Source organism: Gadus chalcogrammus, chromosome 1 (genome assembly GCF_026213295.1).
Source record: "Gadus chalcogrammus isolate NIFS_2021 chromosome 1, NIFS_Gcha_1.0, whole genome shotgun sequence".
NCBI classification, from domain to species: Eukaryota; Metazoa; Chordata; class Actinopteri; order Gadiformes; family Gadidae; genus Gadus; species Gadus chalcogrammus.
The window spans coordinates 23487360-23510252 of record NC_079412.1 but is presented as its reverse complement, the minus strand read 5'-3'; the positions used below and the strand labels follow the sequence as shown (position 1 = coordinate 23510252).

The 22893-nt window shown below is 47.8% G+C and overlaps 1 protein-coding gene across 1 annotated transcript in view; it reads left to right on the top strand.

Annotated features, from left to right (window-relative positions):
* nphp4 (nephronophthisis 4) overlaps positions 1 to 22893 on the top strand; it is a 150501-nt gene that overhangs the window by 93573 nt on the left and 34035 nt on the right. Inside the window, exons 17-18 of the mRNA XM_056593735.1 lie at positions 9785 to 9945; positions 11960 to 12161. Of these exons, the coding sequence (XP_056449710.1) occupies positions 9785 to 9945; positions 11960 to 12161 (363 nt within the window). The remainder of the gene's footprint in view (positions 1 to 9784; positions 9946 to 11959; positions 12162 to 22893) is intronic.

The following is a 22893-nucleotide window of genomic DNA, read 5'->3' as shown; positions in this document are numbered from 1 at the left end:
CAATACTATCACTCTACTAACCAATACCTTTGGGATGCTACTCTTGGTCCAGTGTTTTGAAAGCACTGAAAGTACGGCTACTTGGGACAAGGCTGTTGACACGGACATACTACCAAAGAATGTGCCAGCAGGTGCAGAGTAAATCATCAAAGAGTAATAGCGAGGATACTAAGAGATCTGAATAGTTAACAAGACTCCCAAGTCGACGCACTACACGACTTTTAAAAGTTGTCTGACGGCTGTGCTGCACACAGCGCTACACGAGCGTCTGTCTTATCGCCGGGTGTGTAGAAGTCGACGCGGGTTTCCCACTTCATGACTGATCTGCGACAGGGGGTCGCACATTACAAGATGTTTCACACGGAGGAGTCCCCAAACGAGACCTGCCCGGTCTCCAAACTCCTGAGAGCACACTCACGGAACGGGAAACTCGTTGTTTTTTGGGTGCTTGATTTGCAGCGTGGCAAAGAAAAGGAATAGGATATCAAGGCGAGGTAGACGGCACAAAGTTGGTGTGTTCTACATTAGAGAGTTGGAGGTAAATAAATAATGTCGCAATGAGCGGGAGGTGGCTGTCTGCTCGTTTTGGTGAAGGTGTTCCCTCTCACCCACGTCCTTGGTCCCTCGTTGGCTGTGGGTCGACACCGCTGGCGTTGCCAGGCCCCTTCGTGCTACAGGGTCTTGGACTCCCCAGGCAGGTCCGGATATTTAACCTGCCAGGCATCTCTCAGCGTCTGCGTCAGCAAACCCTCTCCGACTACAAAACGACACGATCGTCGTTTTGTAGTCGGGAGAACACCTCTGAGCCGGGGCTTTTGTCTGCGGTTTCCCCGAAAACGATTTGTGAACTCGGCATTCGCCTACCCCTTGAATGCTGATCGGACGGCGCCCGCTTCCGCGCACCGTGCTGGCTCTGCGGGTCCCAGACGTTCTGCCTTAGCGCCGGGCCCCCCTCGACAAGCCTCTCCATGCCCCATCATCCATGCAGGACGCTCAGCCCCGATGAGCGATGATGATGGGTTTTGGTGTAGCGTCTGATGAAATGGAAGCTTGTGATGCAGTGTTATGTCGCGTTGAAGAGCGCCGCAGCACGCTGATGCACGCACACACACATACACACACACACACGCACACTTACACACACATACACACACACACACTACTCAAACACACACTCACACACAAATCAAACACAATCACTCGTACACACACAAACCATCATTGCATGACACGCACTCATCCTCATGCACCCATGATCACACACACAACCAGAAGCAAACACACGTACACACACACACACACACACACACACACACACACACACACACACACACACACACACACACACACACACACACACACACACACAAACACGCGCGCACACATAGTCCTCTGCAAGTGTGTCTCCATTGTAATCATCATCTTCATCATCTTCTCAGCCTTATCAGCCCCTCCACTGCCACTCCCATAGCTCCTCAACACCCCCCCCCCCCCCCCCCCCCCCGCCTCTTGTGTATGTTATGTCGTCTGCATTTCATGTGAAGCACTCCCCCGTTTGTAGCCCGAGTCTCATCAAAAACGTTCCCCCGTCTCTAACAAGCAGACTCTGGCGCTTTCCCCTCAGACACTTTGCCTTACCTGTGCCGAGAGAATTGCCAGAAAGTTTCTTTGTTTGAAACCGCCTCCTGTAATCAAATCAAAATCCCTGTGACGCCTTTAAGAGAAAAGTTTTGGCGTCTCGCGTCAGCTCCGGGCTGTTTGTTCTTTGTTCTTCACCCGGCCCTTTAGTTGGATATGTTTCCCTCTACAAGATCTGCGTGACGGTGGCCTTAAAGCTCAGAGATATTGAAGGCATCAACAATGCGCCCCCCTCCCCCGCTGTGACTCCACGGGGTTCCTCCAATGAGGAGCTGTCAGATTCTATTGCAGTTCAAAGGAGCCGCTGTCCAATCAGACTCCTACGCTTGGCACAGCGCCGTGATTTGTGCACCTATCAATGGTATTGTTAGGCTGCCCCCATCACGATCATTACCCGTGGTCCACAGACTCTAATTAGACCGTGTTCCCCAGAAACACGGTACCACACTCAAGAGCGACGTGGACACAAAATGATTATTATTTTTTATTTTGCAGACACGTTTATCCAAAGCGAATTGCAGTGATTAGGAGGCAGGCTTGGGCGGGGCCTCTTACTCTACGCACACACACACACACACACGTACAAACACACACACGCACACTAACAGACATACCACAGTGAATATCTGAGCACAGGGTACCCCAGCTCCACATTGTGAGTTGCTGTCTCACACGCACACACACACACACACACACACACACATACACACACACACACACACACACACACACACACACACACACACACACACACACACACACACACACACACACACACACACACACAGACACACAAACACACACAGATACACACAAACACACACACGATGATTCTCCCGCTCACCCCTCTCAGGGTGCTGCTGTCACACACACGCACACTCACAGAGACAAAAGACGCGAAAAAATACAATCACCGCAATGCATATCTCCATGCGTTCCCAGTCAAAGCGAATCCATGAAAGCCCGCTGTGGGAGGGCATTTGTACAATGATAGCGGTTCACAGTGAGCTGGCCATCACTTGAAGTTCACAAGCCCCCTCAGTGAGAACACACAGCCAGCCTCTGTTCCGAGCCGGGGGTTGTGCAAAAGCTCTTTATAAGGGAGAATGTGAGGCGCAGTTGACAGCGCGTGTCAGAACACCAGCTGTACCACACTGCCTGACATGCCAATTTGAACAGCGAAGGGCGTCAAAAAGTTTGTGTGGTTGTGTGAGAAAGTTTTGAAAACTACAGAGGCTTGCATCACGGTGTAATGAAAGAAGAGGGACCAGAATTAAGGAACGCTCAAGGAAATCCAGAAGCGTGACGCAGCACCAGATTAGACAATATTGTGGTTCTGGTAATTAGCTGGCCATGTGGCCGCTCTTTCATTCGCTGCGACGCATCTGCACAGAGCTTATTTGAAAACTTTTTCTTGGCTTCTTATTTTTTAAGGGGATGTGCATTCCAAGTGTTGGTCCACCAGCCGCCAAGCCTAACCATGATTTAACACCTACTTAAAAGACTTGCTTGGTATGAAATGAAGTAATGAAATGACTCTTCTCACTATTTTGTATGGAGACAATTCTATCCAAAGAGATTTTTTTTAATGATGTTTACGAGATGCATGTCATTAATGAGCGTGTTGGGGCTGGGGCCATCTGGGGGAACGTTGGGATCGGAACCCAGAACATTTGAAGGGAAGCACCCTGACTACTACTGACTAGACTATCCTGGACCACATGCATAACAACAGAAAAGGTTGTTTAAGAGGATATTTTTATCGGTTCTTCACATATAGATCTTGACTTATTACTACTTCCTATAGTAGAGCTCTTCTTATTGGTTTTTGTATAGTTTATCTCTTCTTATTTGTCCTTTATAGTATATCTCTTCTTATGGGTCCTTTGTATAGTATATATCTTCTTATTAGTAATTTATGTAGTGGACCTTCTCTGATACCAAGGCTTTGTTCAACATAGCGTACTGCATAAGGTGTCTCATTATCCAGGTATTATCTAATTCTAAGAACAGATTATGTAAGGTGAAAGGGCTCTCTTGACTTTAAGTGCAGGTGGTTACTTGGTGAGTCTGTTCCCCACAGCAGGGGGCTAAACTGGGCTGAATGATGCAAGCAAAGGACAAAGATTCTCTCTACTCTCTCTATGGTAACCCATATGCGTTTGTGTCTGTGTGTGTGTGCATGCGTGCAGGTGTGTATGTGTGTGTGTGCGTGCAGGTGTGTATGTGTGTGTGTGCATGCACGTGTTTCTGTGTGTGTTGGTGTGCACCTGTGTGTGTGTGTGGGTGTGTGCACGCATGTGTGTGGTGCTCAGCCTCCACCAGCCAGGTTGATCTTCTCCAGGTTTCCTGCTGTGCGGGGTCTCTGTCCTGAGTCGTCCGAGCTGCTGATTAAATCTGCAACGCGTTATAGCGTCGGCAGGCTCTCCAAACCTTGCATTTGAAACACGTTTCCTTCCCCTGCCTTTTGAATTTATTATCACCGGGTGACACACACATTACTTTCTCCTCAAATCATTTCTTCTTCCCATTTCGTACATTTTCTTGGTATTTCCGCAGGCGTTTCCTCAATCCGTAAATAAATAAAAAGGGCATTTTTGATATTTTCATTTCTATTAGGGCCCATTGACTTCCCCTTCAGATGAGCTCCAACAGGCTTCTTATTGGTGGGGCGTGTACATCTGAGGGTAAGCCTTTTGATTGGTTGGTATCGTTGATGCGGGGGATCATCCAAAATGTACGTTGCTGGTGCCCGCGGTCAACCACGTCACCGTGGTTACGAGTCAAACTAAATATGTATAAGGTTTGTGGGGAATATCCATTTCAAATGGGTCGTTACAACCATCCTCTCGTTCTAGGCAAAGCGTCAAAGGCGGGTTCATTCAAGTTGAGTTGAGGAACGGAGATTTTAACCGAAAATGCACCTGCAGAAGAAAAGCCGAGTTTAGGGAACCATTTGGAGAGGGAACGAAATATGCAGTTAGCGGTGCTGTGGATGTGCTCTGTGACAGCTGTCAATCACTTTAGAAGTACGACGGCGACCAGTGAGTACCTGGTTTGGGGTCCGGCGCCAGCACTTGCTGATACCCTGCCGAGAATCACTCTGCGTCCCCTCGGACTCACTCACTTTACCGCCGGTCGTACAGTTTGGCAAAAGATAACCCAGCCATGTAATAACGGACCAAACGGCGTGTTCCTGCGCCGGTTTGCGGACTCTGAGCTGAGGACCTGCCAGAGGTGTTGTTAAGCAGCTCAGCGCTGCAGCCGAACACATCCAACGTGTTCCTCTCGCTCGCATTAACCTGATAAAACCGGCACAGGGCAGAAATCCATCGGCCCCACCGACACACAGAGCATTAGTTCTCTGTCGGTTGGCCGTGTGTGTGTGTGTGTGTGTGTGTGTGTAGTGTGTGTGTAGTGTGTGTGTGTGTGTGTGTGTGTGTGTGTGTGTGTGTGTGCGTGTGAGACCGCAACACACCGTTTTATGGAGTAGCACCGCCCTATGCTCCGACTTTTACTGGTGTTTGTCTGTGTGCGCTTGTGCACGCGCACACACGCACACGCGCGCGCGCCCACAAAGTAAGACTAACAGACTTCATGAATGCATGTTAAGGCAGACGATGGACGGGGAGAGACAGACAGACAGTTCACTCCAGGCTGCAATGGGGGCGTGTGGACCGCTGGGTCCTCCATGGTGTCTCTGTGTTGTGCTTCATGTTGTGTTTCCATGGCACTCCTCCTCCTCCTCCTCCTCCTCCTCCTCCTCGGTGGCTGCACCCCGGGGCTGGAGCTCGCTCGCTGGGCTTCCCCGCCTGCACCACCTGCTGGAGCCAGGCTGGGGATGGGTGGCTCTGCTGGGGCTGCTGCTGCTGTTGCCTCCCTAGCCTGTCTGGAGACACGGCATTATATAACACGCACACTGTCTGTGTCTCTCTCTCCCGCTCTCTGTCTTTCACTCTCTCTCTCTCTCTCTCTCTCTCTCTCTCTCTCTCTCTCTCTCTCTCTCTCTCTCTCTCTCTCTCTCTCTCTCTCTCTGTCTCTGTCTCTCTCCCAGTCTCTGTCTCTCTGCCTCCTTGTCTCTCTTTCTCCATCTCTTTGTCTCTCATTGCAACTCCTTCCGCAAGACTCTTTCTCTCCCTGCCTCTCTCTCACCCCTCTTCCTTGCTCCATCTGTTTCTCTTCTTCTCACACTCTTTCTCTAACCCTTGCATTGTCTCCTTTTCTGTCTCTTTTTCTCCCTGCCTCCCTCCCACCCACTCTATCTCTCTCTCTCTCTCTTAATATTAGTCTCTCCCTATTTTTCTCACTCATGTGCTTGCATACAAACACACCCTGCGGGACAGAACTGTCAGTTCCTCCCTTATCATAAGTGCGTCACACACAAACGTACAGACACCATACACACACATACAAACACACACACAGACACACACACATACACGCACACTCAGACACACACAGACACACACCCTCCCTGGTTCTACCTCAGATTCTCTTCCTCTCCCTCTTTAGTTCTTGCCTCTCTCCCTCCCTCCCTCCCTCCCCTCCTTACTCCCTCCCTCCCTCCCTCCCTCCCTCCCTCCCTCCCCTCCTTACTCCCTCCCTCTCTCCATCCATCTCACCCACCCTCCCTCCTCAATTTTCTCCCTCTCTCCATCCCTCCCTCCTTTCTTCCCTCCCTCCCCTCCTCGCTCCCTCTCCCTCTCTTCCCTCCCTCCCACATTTCTCTCTCAGCCTACCCGCCCACCCTGCTCATAAGCCCAGAGCATGCTGGGAGAATTAATGGGCCAGGCAGGAGGAGTCAGCAGGGTGGGTCTGTGCTGAAGGGAGAGAGCGAGAAAGGAGGGGAGTCGACGAGAGACGGTGAAAGTGTTGGCAGAGAAGCGTCTCAAAGGAGAAAACATTTTCCTGCGTGTCACCGGGAAGGGGGAAAACAACACTGTTTCCCTTCCCCGACGTGTCTTTTTTTTCTCCCTCTTGTTTTTGTTTTTGTGTAACTTCTCGTCTCCACATCTCCCCGTGTCTCACTCTGTTTAATCACCTTGTCCCCCGATGCACGGGCTGCGGCACTGTCTCGGCTTCCTAAATAAGTTGAAATCCCCCGAAAAAACAAGCAAGCATAGGGAACATCCCAATTTAGATCCCTTAAAGGGAAACCGTCGCACTCTCAGGTTCCTACGCTATTCGTGAGTACCGGTTCACACGGCTCTTGCGAAAAGAAAGATCCCGGCCTTCAACATCAGCTCATCCGACAACCATCGGTCGGTGAATTGGCGTTCTCTGTTAGTCCGCACATTATTTGCGCAAGCAGAGTTGATGTTGATCTCTTATTCAGGACACGCGTAGAAAGCGGTACTCTCTTCTATTATAAAATAGCTTCCCCTTTAAAGCATAGTCAGAGCAGGATCCCCCAGAAGGCCGTTCAGCGCTCGGCTTGTTTTAATGGGAGACTTGAGTTCTTGTTGACACTGTTCAAGTTGACAACAGGGGCTTGAGTCATGTTGTGCGCCGGGAAACATTAGCTGGTTATAGCATGCATTTTGTTTGCTTCTTCTTCCTTCCATTCACGAGCATCATTCGTTGTTTATCTTTTGGTTGTTGCCTCTGTGTTATTTTCAAGTACAGGAAATAGCAGAGCAATTTTTGTTAACTGCGGTGAGAGAAATGTTCACTGGAGAGAGCGCCGCATAACCAAATGAAAACGTTGCAGATTTTTCTCATCACGGTGAGATATTAATTGTGTCTGTATCGACCAAAGGACTTAATAACATTTATTAAGATTGCATCTCAGAGGAGGGGGCTCACAAGGGAAATGATACAGCAAAGATGCATTTCTGAATTGTATTTGTAACGCTTTATATTACAGTTCAGTCTGATGATCGATACATGCTCACTCTTCCATACCGTACTGCGGTTAGGCTGATCCATCCATCCTACCTCTGGGTGGGCGCTCGCTTGTGATGGCACTAGAGGGACGATTTTGTCATTACTTGTAACGGCTAATGTCTTGTAAAGGCTGACGACTACCAGCTGGTGGTAGAATAGGGTTCCTTTAACATAGCACTTAGTAATCATCTACCAATATATATTCATCTTTTGTTATTTAGTGGAACATTAATGAAAGGCTTTTGAATAAATGTTCAGTTAATAATGCTGAATGCTTATAAATGACCACTAAGTTAATGATTAATTCATGATTAACTAAAGGCTTATAAATGATTGTTTACTTAATGATTAATTCATCATGAACTAAGGCTGAATTAATGAATGTTTAGTTCTGCATTGGTCCTTCATTATCTAAAGCTTTATAAGTGCCTTATGACTGAATGTGAATGAAGTGTACCTAAGCCTTTTATTTTGGAGAGAGCCAGTCAGCTAGGAGGAGACTGTTATATGACTGGAGCCCGAGGGGAGGGTCAGGTATGGGGTGGGGGGGCTTGTGTCTGCTACCTCGGGTCCTTTTCTTCCGTAACACAATCCACATGTGAGAACGCATCAAGGAGACGCCGCAGGAGTGTGTCTCTCTGTGGGTGTCTCTCTGTGTGTGTGTGTCTGTGTGTGTGTCAGTGTGCGTGTCAGTGTGCGTGTGTCTGTGTGTGTCTCTCTGTGTGTGATGGAGAGAGTCAAAGGGAGAGCGGTGTACAAAAGAATGATAAAGTTTGACTGTACTTCTGTGTGTGTGTGTGTGTGTGTGTGTGTGTGTGTGTGTGTGTGTGTGTGTGTGTGTGTGTGTGTGTGTGTGTGTGTGTGTGTGTGTGTGTGTGTCTCTCTGTGTGTGATGGAGAGAGTCAAAGGGAGAGCGGTGTACAAAAGAATGATAAAGTTTGACTGTACTTCTGTGTGTGTGTGTGTGTGTGTGTGTGTGTGTGTGTGTGTGTGTGTGTGTGTGTGTGTGTGTGTGTGTGTGTGTGTGTGTGTGAAAGAGACACTCCACCAGGCTTATGTGTGAACATGCAGGCTCCTCTCCTTGGCCTCAGTGGTCTCTTTAACACAGCGGGGACGTCGCCGACAGTCCCCATTAGTCCACTTCTATCTGTCTGCCTCCACGCACGCACACGCACATTCACACTCACACACACCCTTCTGGGAACAAAAATCCCTTTGTGGGGACTTTGATGATATGAGAGCCGACCGGAAGCACCACACACACACATACTCACGCACACACACACGGAAAATGAATATGTTTGTGCATGTGCATGTGCACGTACAGTGATAGCGACGGCTGTAGAAGCTGTAGACAGACATACACAGACACACGCACAGAGACACATACACACACACACAGACACACACACACTTTGGCTCAGAGCTGCCGGATAGGGTCAATTATATTGAACTTGTTCAAGACTGAGTGTGAGTTACGATTGAGTCAGTTCCTGTACAAAGCCCTCATCAGAGGATCTCCAAGCCTCGCTTTGCATTCTCAAATGAATCTCGGCTCTGGCTTAACAATGACTTCATAGGAATTTAATTTACCTTGTGTTACGCGTGCTTGCAACTATGTGTCTCTGGGTGTGCACGTTTGAGTGCATGTGTGTATTTAGTGTACGTGAGCACGTCTGACGTCTTCCTGTTTGTTGCCATTAGTCTACAGTTGACACATAAAACAAATTAAAAATGGGTATTTTGACTCTAAACATGTTGCCTGTGACATCAACTACAGTTAAGTGCCAGGCAAAGCTTAGATCATCATTTGAATAAATCAATGAATATGAATTCCGCATTTTTGATATGTTTTACCCTGATGCAGTCTTTTATTTAAATAGATTCTTTAGTTTTTGGAGTATAATGCTATAGGGATTTTAGGAATGGTACATCTCAGCAAAGTGCATTCTTAATTCAGCAGTAGTAGTGCATGTCAGCAAAGTGCATTCTTGATTCAGCAGTAGTAGTGCATGTCTCAGCAAAGTGCATTCTAAATTCAGCAGTAGTAGTGTACATCCCAGCAAAGTGCATTCTTAATTCAACACTTGAAGTGTATTTCCCCAACAAAGTCCAACACCAGAGCTCTGAGCCCAACAGAGCGACAGACCGAGATGCCGTCGGTGAGACGTCGTGTATGTAATATCGTGTCAAGATGACGCTGTATCCAGATCAGAACCCATCCTATGTGATCCATACGGTCCTGCCCCCTCCCATCCAGACGGTCCCGGGCTGCAGGTCCAGTTCCGGGTGGATGATGGCTTCCTGAAGGCGGGGGAGCGGCGCTGGTTCCTGGGCTACCTGGCCCAGCAGACCCTGCAGGTGGACGTCTGGGACAGCGCCTCCCTGCTGCTGGTGGGGTCCTGCTGTGTCCCGCTAAAGGTGCGTGCTAGTCTTGGTTTCAACCGTTTATAAATCCCATGGCATGCCACCAGGTGTGGTGGGATTAGCCGCTACAAGCCGTTTTGGAAATCTGCCCCTTATGACATCATAGGTGGGCGTGTCCACCTAGATGTGTGCTGGATAGATCAGTCTACCAGCCTACCCAGTGGACTGTAGCAAACGTTGCTCATCTATCCATCACACATCTAGGTGGACACGCCCACCTGTGATGTCATAAGGGGCAGCTAATCACAGCACACCTGTTGGCATGCCATTCGACCATTAAAAGGTGTTTCGTTTTAAAGCACATTCATTAAAACTGGATTGGCAAAAGTTTTAAAGGTATTCCTTGAGCTGTTTTCCACAACTACAACACAATCAATCCACCACTTTAAAACTTTAAAATCAAACATTGTTAATGACCTAACTTGCATGCAAGTTTTGAAAACTTTTTGACCCGGGATTGACTTTAGATCTTTGGTATGCACATATGTAAAGTGATTCTGATTCTTTTGGAGTGAATTGATTGCAGGATAGAAATGTAAAAGGAAAAGATTCCCACAGCTAATGTTGCGACTGAGACTGAAACGGAGCAACTTTTCTGTTTATGCAGGTGTTATAGGGCATAAAAGGTTAGCAAAGGCTAAGTTGCACCATCTATCTTTGAACAGGGAAATTGTTGACACTACTGTACGAGCAAATGTCACCGCTGAGGTTTATTTTTGGTTTATAAATCAAATTTTCCCCTGCCACACAAATATTTGACGTCCACCTCTTGAACCTCGACCTTTTAGTCCGAGGTTCAAAGGTCACTCAAGTCCGATGTATCGCCTGTTCAAATGAGACGAAGGAAACAGGCACTTTGTTGTTTGCACTTGTTTTCGGATCAATGTGTGAACGCAGCCGTACGTCCCTCCGTGCTACGTCGGCCCACTGCGGTGCTTTGTCTCGTTGCCTTGGGGGACGCCAACCCCCACAGCCCAATGGATCTTTGTAATTACTATTGGAAAAAGATTCCTTGTCTCAAATTGATCTCACCGGGCTTCGTCAAAGCTACAGGGGATTTCTCTGGAAAAGGTCAACCGGGGCCTCCTCCCGCTCCTATCTCCAGGCAAACTCTTGCCATTCCTCTCTGAAGTTAAGAGGAATTTAATTAGTCTAATCGGAGAACCGTGCAAGCATCACATTTGTCTGAGGGAAATTAATCCATCACTGAGAGACGGGGACAAGTGGCATTTATTTTTCAAATGAAGAAACCCGGCAGTGGGCCTGCGATTTACCTGACATTACCAGATTTGATCGCATGGTTTGGTTGTCCGTTCAATCTTTAACGATTCTTTTCGCTGTTATTAGCGAACTAAGTTTCCACGCATAATTTTGTTCCAAGTCTGAAGCTGTATTTAATTTGATGCTTTCAAAAAACTTACTGCCGCCCCAGTGGAGACGACGACCTTTCGATTGGTACTGTTTTCTCATCTATTCTTCATAATTATCTCCTGAATTCACGCATTAAGGGCCCGCGTCCGCATGACGCCTTGTCCTCAGCTCCCTTACCCTTTTTAAAATAGTTTCCACTAAGGAAAGAGTTAGTGGATGATATGCTCTAGAGCAGTGGTTGTCAACTGGCGGGCGTTGCGACCTGCAATTCTTTTTCCATTTAAAATAAACTAGATATTTCTTTTTCCTTACTGCTACTTTTTAATTTTCTACTTCTTCTTCTTTTTTTATTGCTAGAGTAATGTGCTTTGAAGGCAGGGCTTTAAAAATGTGTTTATTCATGTAAAAAAAAAAAAAGGGGGCATGATGACCCTATTTTTTAACAATAAATTCGCAAGCGCCTCTACCCAGCGCCATGCCAGCGCTCACCATTTTCCGACCAGTGTACCCTCTGGGGTCAGGGTTCACAGCAGGGTACCGTAACGGAGCCTTCCACTATCGTTGGACCCCGGTCATTTTAACCATCAGAAATACATTCACTACATGCACCTCCCCCCCCCCCCCTCCCCCTCCCCAGCACATGCTTCGCCAGGGTCGGTTGGCAGTGCAGGCCCTCCATGAGCTGGAGGTCCTGGCGACGGAGTACGCCAGCGAGGAGACCCCCCTCCACCTCGGGGGAGAAGGGGGTCCAAACCGGGGCAGCGGGGGCCACCACCAGAGCCTGGTCAACATCAACACGGTGCTCAGGGGTCGCCTGTACGTGCGCACGGGGAACATCGGTAAGACAACTCCGACTATGCTTTTTTTTACTGTTTGGGACTCATTAGACGTTTTTGTCGAAAGTGACTTACAGCGAAATTCAAATGCATGACACTTGTTGTTACGTAGCAGATGAGGTGTCGGGGCATCTTGCTCAAGGATGCCTGCAGGTAGTGGTGTTGATGTTGAGGAATCGAACCCAGGACCTTCACTGTCGTCCTATCTTGCTCTGCTCTGCAGTGTTCATGACATTTATTCATTTGAGATAGGGCCGTTTTTTTTTTGACGGCGAGTTGGTGATGTGCTGTACGTTTTGAAGCAGAGAAGGTTGGATAACACTCCATTAGTCCACATTAGGGATGTGGCTCACACTTTTTTACCCGGTACTAAAAGCCTCTAATCCAATCTGAAGATGGAGCCTTCGCTCAAATCAGCTCTTTGAAAATCAGACAAAGACATTTTGGTAATCACATTATTTCGGACAAATCGACCCATTTCGACTTGACGATATGATCGGGTTCCCCCGGCCGTCTGCCGAGTGCATGCTCTCATGGATACCTTGTATGGAGTCCATTGCTCTTTTGGATAACCCAGATCCTCCGTATTGATGATCTCTCACCACTCCTGGTTGTCTGAACTAAACAGATGCGTGATCAATGCCCTTCAAGACATACTATGATGAAAAGGAAAATAATCACATTAATTACCTCTTTATCAAGCAGGACGGACGATGATATAGGGAGTGGTAATGTGAGATAAATGTGACTATAATATATATAATATTATAAAACTGTGATTGAGTAGAATCACATGGCAAATGAAAAATCGAATCCAAGGTGCATGAGAAAAAAACGCATATGGAATCAGTGGATGAGGAGGAGGGCTTTAAAAGTGGTACCGATGTAACGATGATATGAGCTTCATCACAACGGCAAGGGACGTCCATTACAGGCGGAAGCAGGGGCAGGGAAGGAGCTCTCCATTAGCACTAGGTAGTTTCTAGAGCAGTGGTTCTCAAACTGTGATGCGGTATTTAGTCGTACCACTAAATTTGACGTCTGCGTGTTTGTTGACATTTATCATGTTAAACAGTTGACACATAAAACACATTTAAAACGGGTATTTTGATTATAAACAGGTTGTGTGAGACATCAACTGCAGTTAGGTGCCAGGAAAAGCTTAGATCGTTGAATAACGATCTTATGTTGAATAAAATCAATGAATTGAATTATGAATTCTGCATTTTAGATAACCGACCTAGCTTCTTTATAACCAAGACCCTCTTCTTTCTTTTTTTTGAACACAAGTTTGAGATCTACTGTTCTAGAGCAATGTGTCCGAGTGCCAGCCCTTAATGCAGCAGTCCCAGTGAACATCCGCCCCTGCCACCATTGTTACAGTGTTCAGACCCCCCGTCCTGGGCTTTACCGGTCACATGTCCCTCCACAGTCTGTACAATGGCTGTCTCTGGCCTATATCTTACCCTAGAAACCTCACCTTAAGTGCCATTCCTTACTTTTACCTTTCTTTCTTTTCTTATTTTTGTGGTGGGTCCTTTGTGATATCTGGGCCACTTTGTCCTCTGTGTCCGTCTCTTTTGGACGACTGGCTCAAACCGGTTCTCGCCTTCTCCGACCCCCCCCCCCCCCCCCCCCCCCATGCTGTACACTCCTCGAAGCAAAGGGTCCAAACGGCTTCCTGAAACCTGCCAGCCACATTAAACAAGCAGCACAGATGAATGCAGAGAGAAGAAGGGCCCGATAATGGAGAGGAATGACAGAACGGGCGTAATTAATGTGGTGCAGGGCAATGCAAGCAATGTAATGAGATGTTTGCCATGGGTGGATAATTTCCTCCGTGTCTTGTACTGTAATGGGTGTTGGTAAAATGGCCCGTTAATATTAATTATTCCTAATGATGATATGTCCCTCTCCGAGTGAGATGAATGAGCGCATTGCCAAAACATGTAAGGAGTCACTTAAGAGGAGTTGGGAGAATGGATGCCGTCTGCCTCTATTCATTCCTTTATTGTAAAAGCCGTGGTTTGTGAGGGCAGGGGTTGTGTGGAGGACATGGTTAGTTTGGGTCATTCGGTTCTAGCCTACCAGTATAGCCGAAACATGAGCTTTTGCTAACACCATTCCTGTGTTAACTTCCAATAAAGTTATACGAACCCTTTGTTTGAATGCTAAATCATCTCTCTCTCTCTCTCTCACTCTCACTCTCACTCTCACTCTCACTCTCACTCTCACTCTCACTCTCACTCTCACTCTCACTCTCTCTCACTCTCACTCTCTAATATCTTGGATTCATGACATCCTTTTGTGGCCAAGTTTATATCGGAAATTAAATGTTTAATAACAACAGTGATGCAGATGCGAAATGAGCAACCACAGCAATAAAGAATAACGCATTAGTTGATGTGGAGAGTGCCAGGAGGCACAACACATTGAGAAAACATTTCACAAGTTTTGGGGAAGCCCACTTGAGGCGCCCACCAAATCATCAACTGTCAAACTGCCAAATCAATCCCTCGCTCATCTCGCTCTCTGCTCTTCCTCTCCTGCTCCGTCTCTCTCCCTCCCTGTGGTTCCCCATCCCCTTTAATGTCTTTGTCCCCAGACTCTCTTTTTATAGCCAATTAAAACTATCTCCCACTTACTTGCAGTGTTGTCACTTAATTTGCCTCTCTCCCTTTCTCCCCGCTCTCTCCACCTGTACGTCTGTCGGAAACTGTCTGTCTGTGTGTCTGAATCTCTGTCTGTGTGTGTCGCTCTCTCACCTGTCAGCCTCAACTATATTGTCTGTTAGTCTTTCCGTCTGTCTATCTTTGTCTCTCTCTCTCTCTCTCTGTCTGTCCGTCCTCCCGCTAGGTCTGTCTGTCTGTGTCTCTCTCTCTCCCACTCTCCTCACTCTCTGTGTGTCTGTCTGTCAGTGTGCTGTCTTCATAGGTCTCTCGCCCTCTTCTCATCAAGCAGTGGGGGCTGTACTGTAATGTTAGCTGGGTGTGCAGTGATGTGTGTGGGGTGGCTATGGGCTCTGTGCAGGGTGTGTGTGGGGTGTGCTACGGGGGGGGGGGGGGGGCAGGCAGGTCATTAGTGTTTACTAAAGGAGCACTGCCAGAAGATGACATTGACTCCAGATGGATGGATAACAGACAGACAGCACGCGTATGCAAATGCAGCCCAGCAAGTAGACACACACACACACACACACACACACACACACACACACACACACACACACACACACACACACACACACACACACACACACACACACACACACACACACACACACACACACACACACACACACACACACACACACAGACAGGCGCACACAACAACACACTCACAGGCACTAGCATACTCTGAGTGTGCCAGCATGGGTATGCAAAGCCCACTTGCACACACACACACACACACACACACACACACACACACACACACACACACACACACACACACACACACACACACACACACACACACACACAGATATCCCAGAGACTGGCACACTCCTATCTGCCAGTCACACACGCCTGCTCTTTCATGCGCACACTTTCATGCACGCCATTAGAGAGGGACAGACAGCCGGCCAGACAGGTGTAGCCGAGCGTGGACAGGGATTGTGTTGACAGGCAGCCGAGAGGAGCAGAGACGGGGACGACGAGATGAGAGAGAGCAGGAGGATGGAGGCGGAGGCGTCGAATGCACCCCGGTGGAGAGGAGAGCAGAGGGGGGAGAGAGAGAGGGAGGAAGTAAACAGAGACAAGAACCGAAGTGTGAGGAGAATGACAGAGGAGGGAGAGGGACTGGGGACCGACAGGGTGAGAGCATGCCTAGCAGACACACTAACCCATGTGCTGGAGGGCATGCTACACCTCATGATATTCTAATATCAATCGAGCCTGTGGTGAGGCCAGGAAGCTGCTGGGAAGTGGGGGAGGGAGACATATGTTGCAGAGCTTGGGTCGCGCCACGTGCTCCTGGATGAGAGTGAACAGAGTGCAACGCTCTGATTTGATTTGACTCCATTTGCCCTTTTGATTTGTTCCTCTCCAAAAACACGACCCCCCCCCCCCCCCCCCCCCCCTCGCTCTGTCACACACACTCACACAAAAAACAGACACATACGCACACAGACAGACGGACTCATTAGCTCTAAAACACACAATCACCAGCTCGCTAGCGCTCAAACATACACACAGACACACACACACCCACAGACACACACACAAACACACTCACTAGCTCTCAAACACACACACAAACACACATGGCCACATACCCTACCCTCAACACAAACACACATACAAACAACCTCAAACACGCACATCCTCAAACGCAACCCCAAACTGAGACACACCTAATAAACACATCGGTGAATGCTCGTCCACGGGTAACTTGACCGTCCACATGAAGCAACTCCACCACACAACTGAACCGGGCCTTCATGTCACATTGTACGGCCGTATCTCGCTGGAAAGCCATCAGCTTTCATCTGGAGCATTGACTGGCAGTCTGTCGTCCCGCCCGTATGAAGAAAGAGGAGCCAAACGGCACGTGAGATACAATTTCATCATCGCAAAGGGGGCTTGACAAGTAATTAATTAAGTGGTAATGATATATATACGGTCAAGCCCGTTCAATCACGTCGCAAAGCCGCCGTTATTATTCACAGCACCAAAGGGCTTCGGAAGAATGAGCCGCTTCATTAGAATAACAATAATAATAGTTGTAGTCATGTGTCACATTGTGCTTGAAACGATGGCAGTGGTGACTGTCTGCGCGGGATTCCTCTGTGGTTTAAGAGGATGAAAACAGCCTGGTTATTAAACTCCACCACCACTCCGAAACCTCATAAAACTGCGGGAGCGTGTTTGGCGCCGCGTTTGACAAGCGCCAACGTCCACTAGCTGTAAAACGCAGTGAGCAGTAGTGGAAGTGGATGGGGGGGGGGGGGGGGGTGGGGAGGCTCCAGGTCACAGCCGCTGTGCTGTTTTAGAGCTGCTCCTCAAATGGCTTCCTCCATGGAGCAGCGTTGTGTGACGACAAGAGACACATTCACAAGCCTTGAAACATGTTTGTTGGAGAAAACATAGTTTGCGCCCGGTAGTAAAGAGCATGTATTTAGTAGTTGGTCAGTCGTCTTGTTGGTTGGTGAATACTCTGTGGCCTTTATAGTCAAGAAGGGTAGTTGGGGAGTTTGAATCCCTTGAAAAGTTCTCTGTTCCAACCCCACTGGACTTACTGTGGCTGAAGCCCTTCAGCACTGACTTTGAGACACCTTTTCTTGTGCCAGGAACTGTACGGCAACCCTTTAGCTGCTTTGCATAATACTGGGCAGCAGGTTTGAGTGACAAGTGCAAGCTAATTTAAGTTGATTAACAGGGATAGATCGACTGTTTGGATGGGGTGTGTCACAATGTTGTGACTCCTAAAACGGTGGGAAATGGTCTTAACACAAATTTGTCTAGATTATTGTTTAAAGTGAGGAAATGTACATTTTAAAAGGGTGCTGATTTCCATGTAGCACATTTCTAAATGAGATATACAGTAGGTAATTATTTATCGAAATAAATATTACCTCATCGACAAGTTGGTACGTTGTGTCAAATTATCAAAATGCACGTTCAATTTATTGAAATGAATAATTCAGCTCTCAGCTCTGAGATCAGTGGGCAGGATAATGAAGGACAGGAGGAATATGATAACAAGTTAATTTGCATGTCAAATATAATTTAATTTAACGAAGGCTTAACGTGCGAGATGATGATGTTGGTGTGTGTGTGTGTGTGTGTGTGTGTGTGTGTGTGTGTGTGTGTGTGTGTGTGTGTGTGTGTGTGTGTGTGTGTGTGTGTGTGTGTTCTAAGCATTAAGTGGAGCAGGTTTTAATGAGAGGTCCGTCCAGCGAGGGCTGCCCTGACAGCGCTAAAGCAGGGATGTCTTTTTTCTCACAAGATATGTCCGTTGCAGTTAAATATTTGTTTTTTGCAGCCGAATCCAGACACAACATCATTACGCAGGGATAAGTTATATTTACAGATTGCTTTTTCCGACTTTTTTTTGTTTATTTTATTTTCTATACCTGATTCCGGCGTTTTAGCATTCATTTAGACTTAATTTAGGGTGTTTTGTTTGACAATTATTTCCAATCCCCTTCCTGTAGCTTGTTTTATCCCTTGCAAATAAGCAGCTTTGAACCAATTATGTAAAGCAACGAGAAAGGGGACTAATTAGTTTGTTGTGACACAGTTAATAATCCCTACATAGTTACCCATAGAAGTTATATATCTACATAGAATAATATATCAACTCAACTAAATGCTTACCAAATGCTCAAATGAAGTAGCGCCTCTTTAAGGGCTCTAAGATCGATCGGTCGACTCTGAGATCTAATCTCACTGGGTAATGCGACCAGACTCGCCGGGTTTTTTTGCTTTTTAAATCAGGGATCCATTCAGCTGGGCTGTCACCATTTGTTGGAGAGCTTCCCTACCAGCTAAATGGTGGCGTGTTGGAGGGGAGAGGAGGAAGTGGACCAACATGGCCCCGTAGGGAGCTGATGGGCTTCAGGCCCTTGTTCTCTAAAAGACGTCCCCCGGTGCTATGAATGGCGAGACCTGCCCTTGGATGGCTAAATCATCAGTATCCCCGAACCTCCTATTTTGTTGTATTTATCCAGGCTTTAATAATGATGTTTTATGTAGGACAGTATGACCTAGGGCAGTGTCTGCTAGAATTCTACCAAGAGCCATCGTGATCGACTTAAGCATCACATTCAATGTGCTGTTTGTTGTGTGTGGTTATTTGTGTTTTACTCCACCACTTTTCTTTTACTATTTTAACAACTTTACGATGATACATTTCGTGCGCTTTATTCTTAAGGTCAAGCTGTAGTTAAACACAGGACATATTAAGGAACAGGTACGGTTGAGGTGCATTTGGGATCGAACCCAGAACTATTGGGTTGGGGAGATTCATTGCATCCTAGCCACTACTACTGCTACACTATCCTGCCCCTGTTAGATCCTATTGTGGAATTGTTTGACGAAAACAACCCGTGGCCTCTCTTTTCATTCCTGCTACATGGCTCATAGGCTTTCAACGGATTTGAACGTGCGTCATAATGCGTACTGTCCCACAGCCTGTGATCTAAACCTAAATGGGGGTGAAGTCTGGTGGAGCCGGTCTCCAGCCACATCCCCCCCGAGGGGAAAGTCCTCCGGTTCAATTGTAAAACAAACCAAATTGAAGTGAGCATCTGGAGCCTAGTCTACTTGTTGTTGTTGCAGCCCCCCCCCCCCCCCCCCCCCCCCCCCCTGACCCCGACCCCACCACCAAGGAAAGGACTGAAAACGGGCCCTAATACCACGACCTGATTTCACCCACTCATTTATAGAGCGAGACAAAGAATAGCTGGTGGTTTAGCCAAAATCTGGGCCAGGGATTGGCTGAGCCCCACCTCCCCCCAAGAGACCCGTCCTCCATCAGGCCGGGCACGGCTCTCGTGAGCAAACTCATGTTTTATTTGGTAGAGCAGCGTGGGGAAGTAGTAAATAATTGCAGTTTCTCTGCTGATTGACTGTGAACTCAGTGAAATAGTCTGTAATGTACGGAGATATATGTTCTGTACGTGCTGGTTTTGACTTGAACAATGCCATAGATTGTAATCATATTGGCCGACCATCTATTGATGCATTCAGTGTTATGAAAAACATTGTTGAACTCCATTATAAGTTAATAGAGAAATTCCATTGATTGAATTTGTGTGAAAAGGGTGTCTGAATTTGTTTGCGTGTTTGTTTGAATTAGCCAGTTTTGCAAATGGTTAGAAAGAGTTTGGTTTCTATAGTGTTTTCAGACAGAAGACTATTAAGACTAATGCAGTAGTTTTGATCTAAATCATTAAAGGGCAGTTATACTGTATGTATAATATAAACAGTATTAAAGTCACATTGTGTCACATTTAAACATGGCTTAAGATGACCTGGACATAACTGTAGTCAATGCTAATCGATAAAGATTTCAATAATGTTATCAATAAAATCCCCTCATCTTTTCATTCGATAACTTTAACATATATACTACTATTTGTTCGAATTAGCATCCACAGTTGCACAGCCAGCGAGAGTGGAAACAACACTCTTAATGGGTGAATCTGAGAGTCTCCTGCCTACTAACTAGGAGGGACTCATTCTTATACATTGCACCCTTAATTGGCCAATTACGTCCTTGAATCCCACGCACAACATCCTGCTACGACGGACACACGCGCAGAAAGAGATCACAACCGCACACAAATTCATTACGTCAACAGATGGCATGTGTCTTCGGCCCTCCTTGAGTCGAGAATACAGCTTAGGGAGCACTCCTGGCTTCACTTACGTCCTCATCTGCCGGGGCCTGATAAGACCCCCTTCAGAATCCTCCCTGTTCCACGAGAAGAAGATGAAGTGCAGGAAGATGAAGAGCAGGAGGAAGAGGGTCCGGCCCAAAGCCTGAAGCATAGCCACCGGACCTGTGAAACGCTGCCAGATGATTAAGTTGCGCTGGAGCGAATGAAGATTTATTTTTGTTGCGCTCTTGCCTAATGGTGTGCACCCGCCCCCCACCCTCCCCTTCTCCCCCCTTCCCCCCTGACACAAGTAAACACACAATATGGCCGGCTTAATACAATCCACCTGGATAGCGCCAGCCAGCCCCCGCCTGAGATTCCCAGCGGTGGCCTTTCAGTGTTTGCGCGAGGCTGCTCATTCCAGAAAAGGTCGGCTTCCCCAGAGAGAGAGAGAGAGAGAGGGAGGGGGGGGGAGGAGGAGGAGGAGGAGGTGGAGGTGGAGGTGGTGGAGGGAGAGACAGTAAACGGTGAAAGGCTATTTTGGGAAGATAAAAAGCTCAAACCCTGCGCAACCCCTCTCAGGACCTTGGCCCTATGAAGGGCAGGAGATTAGGTTTTTAATTTTCCCTCGAAAGGGGGCTGCTTAACCTGATGAGCATGCAGAGCCGAGACACCAGCCCTCAGATGCCTCTCCCGTGTGTGCGCGTGCGTAGGGGTGTGTGTGTGTGTGTTCTAATAAAATGGCGCCCTATTAGATACATCTCACTGAGTGCACATCCCTTCCAACACTTCCCTCACAATTATCATCCTGCTCGGCCCAGAGGCCCGCCACTACGATTAGCCTCAGCAGTTGTTTCAATCTCACTTGAAGGGGGTGAGTGTACAGTGGGGGGGGGGGGGGGGGGTGTTACCTTCCATAGTCTCACTTCAATGCGGCAGTGTTGGGGGGGGGGGGGGGGGGGTGTCATGAACGATGATTGACGCGGTAGGAGGGGGAGCCAGCCCTCTGAGCCGGGCATGATCCGACGACGCCCGGTGATAAGCCCACAGCCGGCAGATTAATTAACGTGATCCGACGATAGAGCGAACCTCCCGCGGGCAGGGTCCCGGGCTGGTCCGCGGGCCCGGCCGGTAGGATGACGAGGAGGAGGCTGGGAGCCCGGTCTTTATCAGCGCCTAGCAGGCTTATTGCAGCAATCCATCCATCATCAGAGTATTTATCTGCATGAGAGAGAGCGAGGGAGGGTGGGCCTTAATGAAGCGGCCGGGAATGAGATCCATCCTCCACCACAGCTTCGTTATCGATCGAGCAATGTTTTTATTGCGAGCGAAAGTAATGTCTTTCACGCGCGGTAATGCTTGGGGACGGGGGGGCGGGGGGGGAAGGGGGAGGGCGGTATAAGTCAAATGAACGCGACGTTAATATTTTGGGTGTGTTTGGATTGGACGAGCGCCGGTGGCTGATCGATGATGAGAGTTACGCGGCGGGAGAAGGCAGGCGCCTCGTCCATTAATCTGCCGCGAGTGCCTGTCGCTCCGCCCGGCGGCTTGCATGGCAACGGTGGCTCATTAGTCACCGTGCACCCCGCCCGCCCGCCGCCGCCGCCGCCCATTATCAGCGCGGTGATGAAGGACGCTGTCGGGAGAACATTCGGTCGGGGTCTACTTTTGCCTCAACCCCTGCCGTATGATAAACCGCAACTCTTTCCGGGAGGTCGTTACATTTGGAAAGGCTTAAGTGCCAGCCCTCGCTCACTCACAAACAAATGTATTCGCATAAACTTCAAACTTAAATCGTCGATTTGTCACGGCGGTTTGGAAGTCGGTTATATTGCGAAGGCATAATGGTCTCATAAGCAATACCAGGAAGGAGCTACAGGTTATAATTGTGACGTTCATTTCAGTGACTTCTTCGGTCATTAATCTGTTTTAATTATACATGTTCTAGTCTAATAATACCGTCAGAGAAAAAAAAAAAGATAATCGTTCCACGAAAGCTTTCCTAATCAAAGAAAGGACAGTTTTTCTTTGTCACTTGGATTTATAAGTGCATCTAGACTCCACACACAGGTGGCTGCATCCTTCTGGTCGGGTGGGTCTGCAGCCCGTGTGCTATCACACACTGATTAATGTGGTCAGTGTCACGGGATAAACCCTGCCCAGAACAGAATTAGAATAGCGTTGAATGAATTACTGTTTTCCTCGTGTGGCAAGCAAACCTGGCTAACACCTATCTTTCACAGGGTTAGCCAAGTCTGGCATATGTTCTCACCTTGGTGTGTTTTCTCTCACCTTCATAAGTGTGAAAAGACCAAAGTAGGGGAAATATGTTTAAATCATCCTTGATACGAATTTAAAGACTGAAATGGGTAAATGAAGCAGGAGAGTCGCAAGCCCAGGAATATGTTT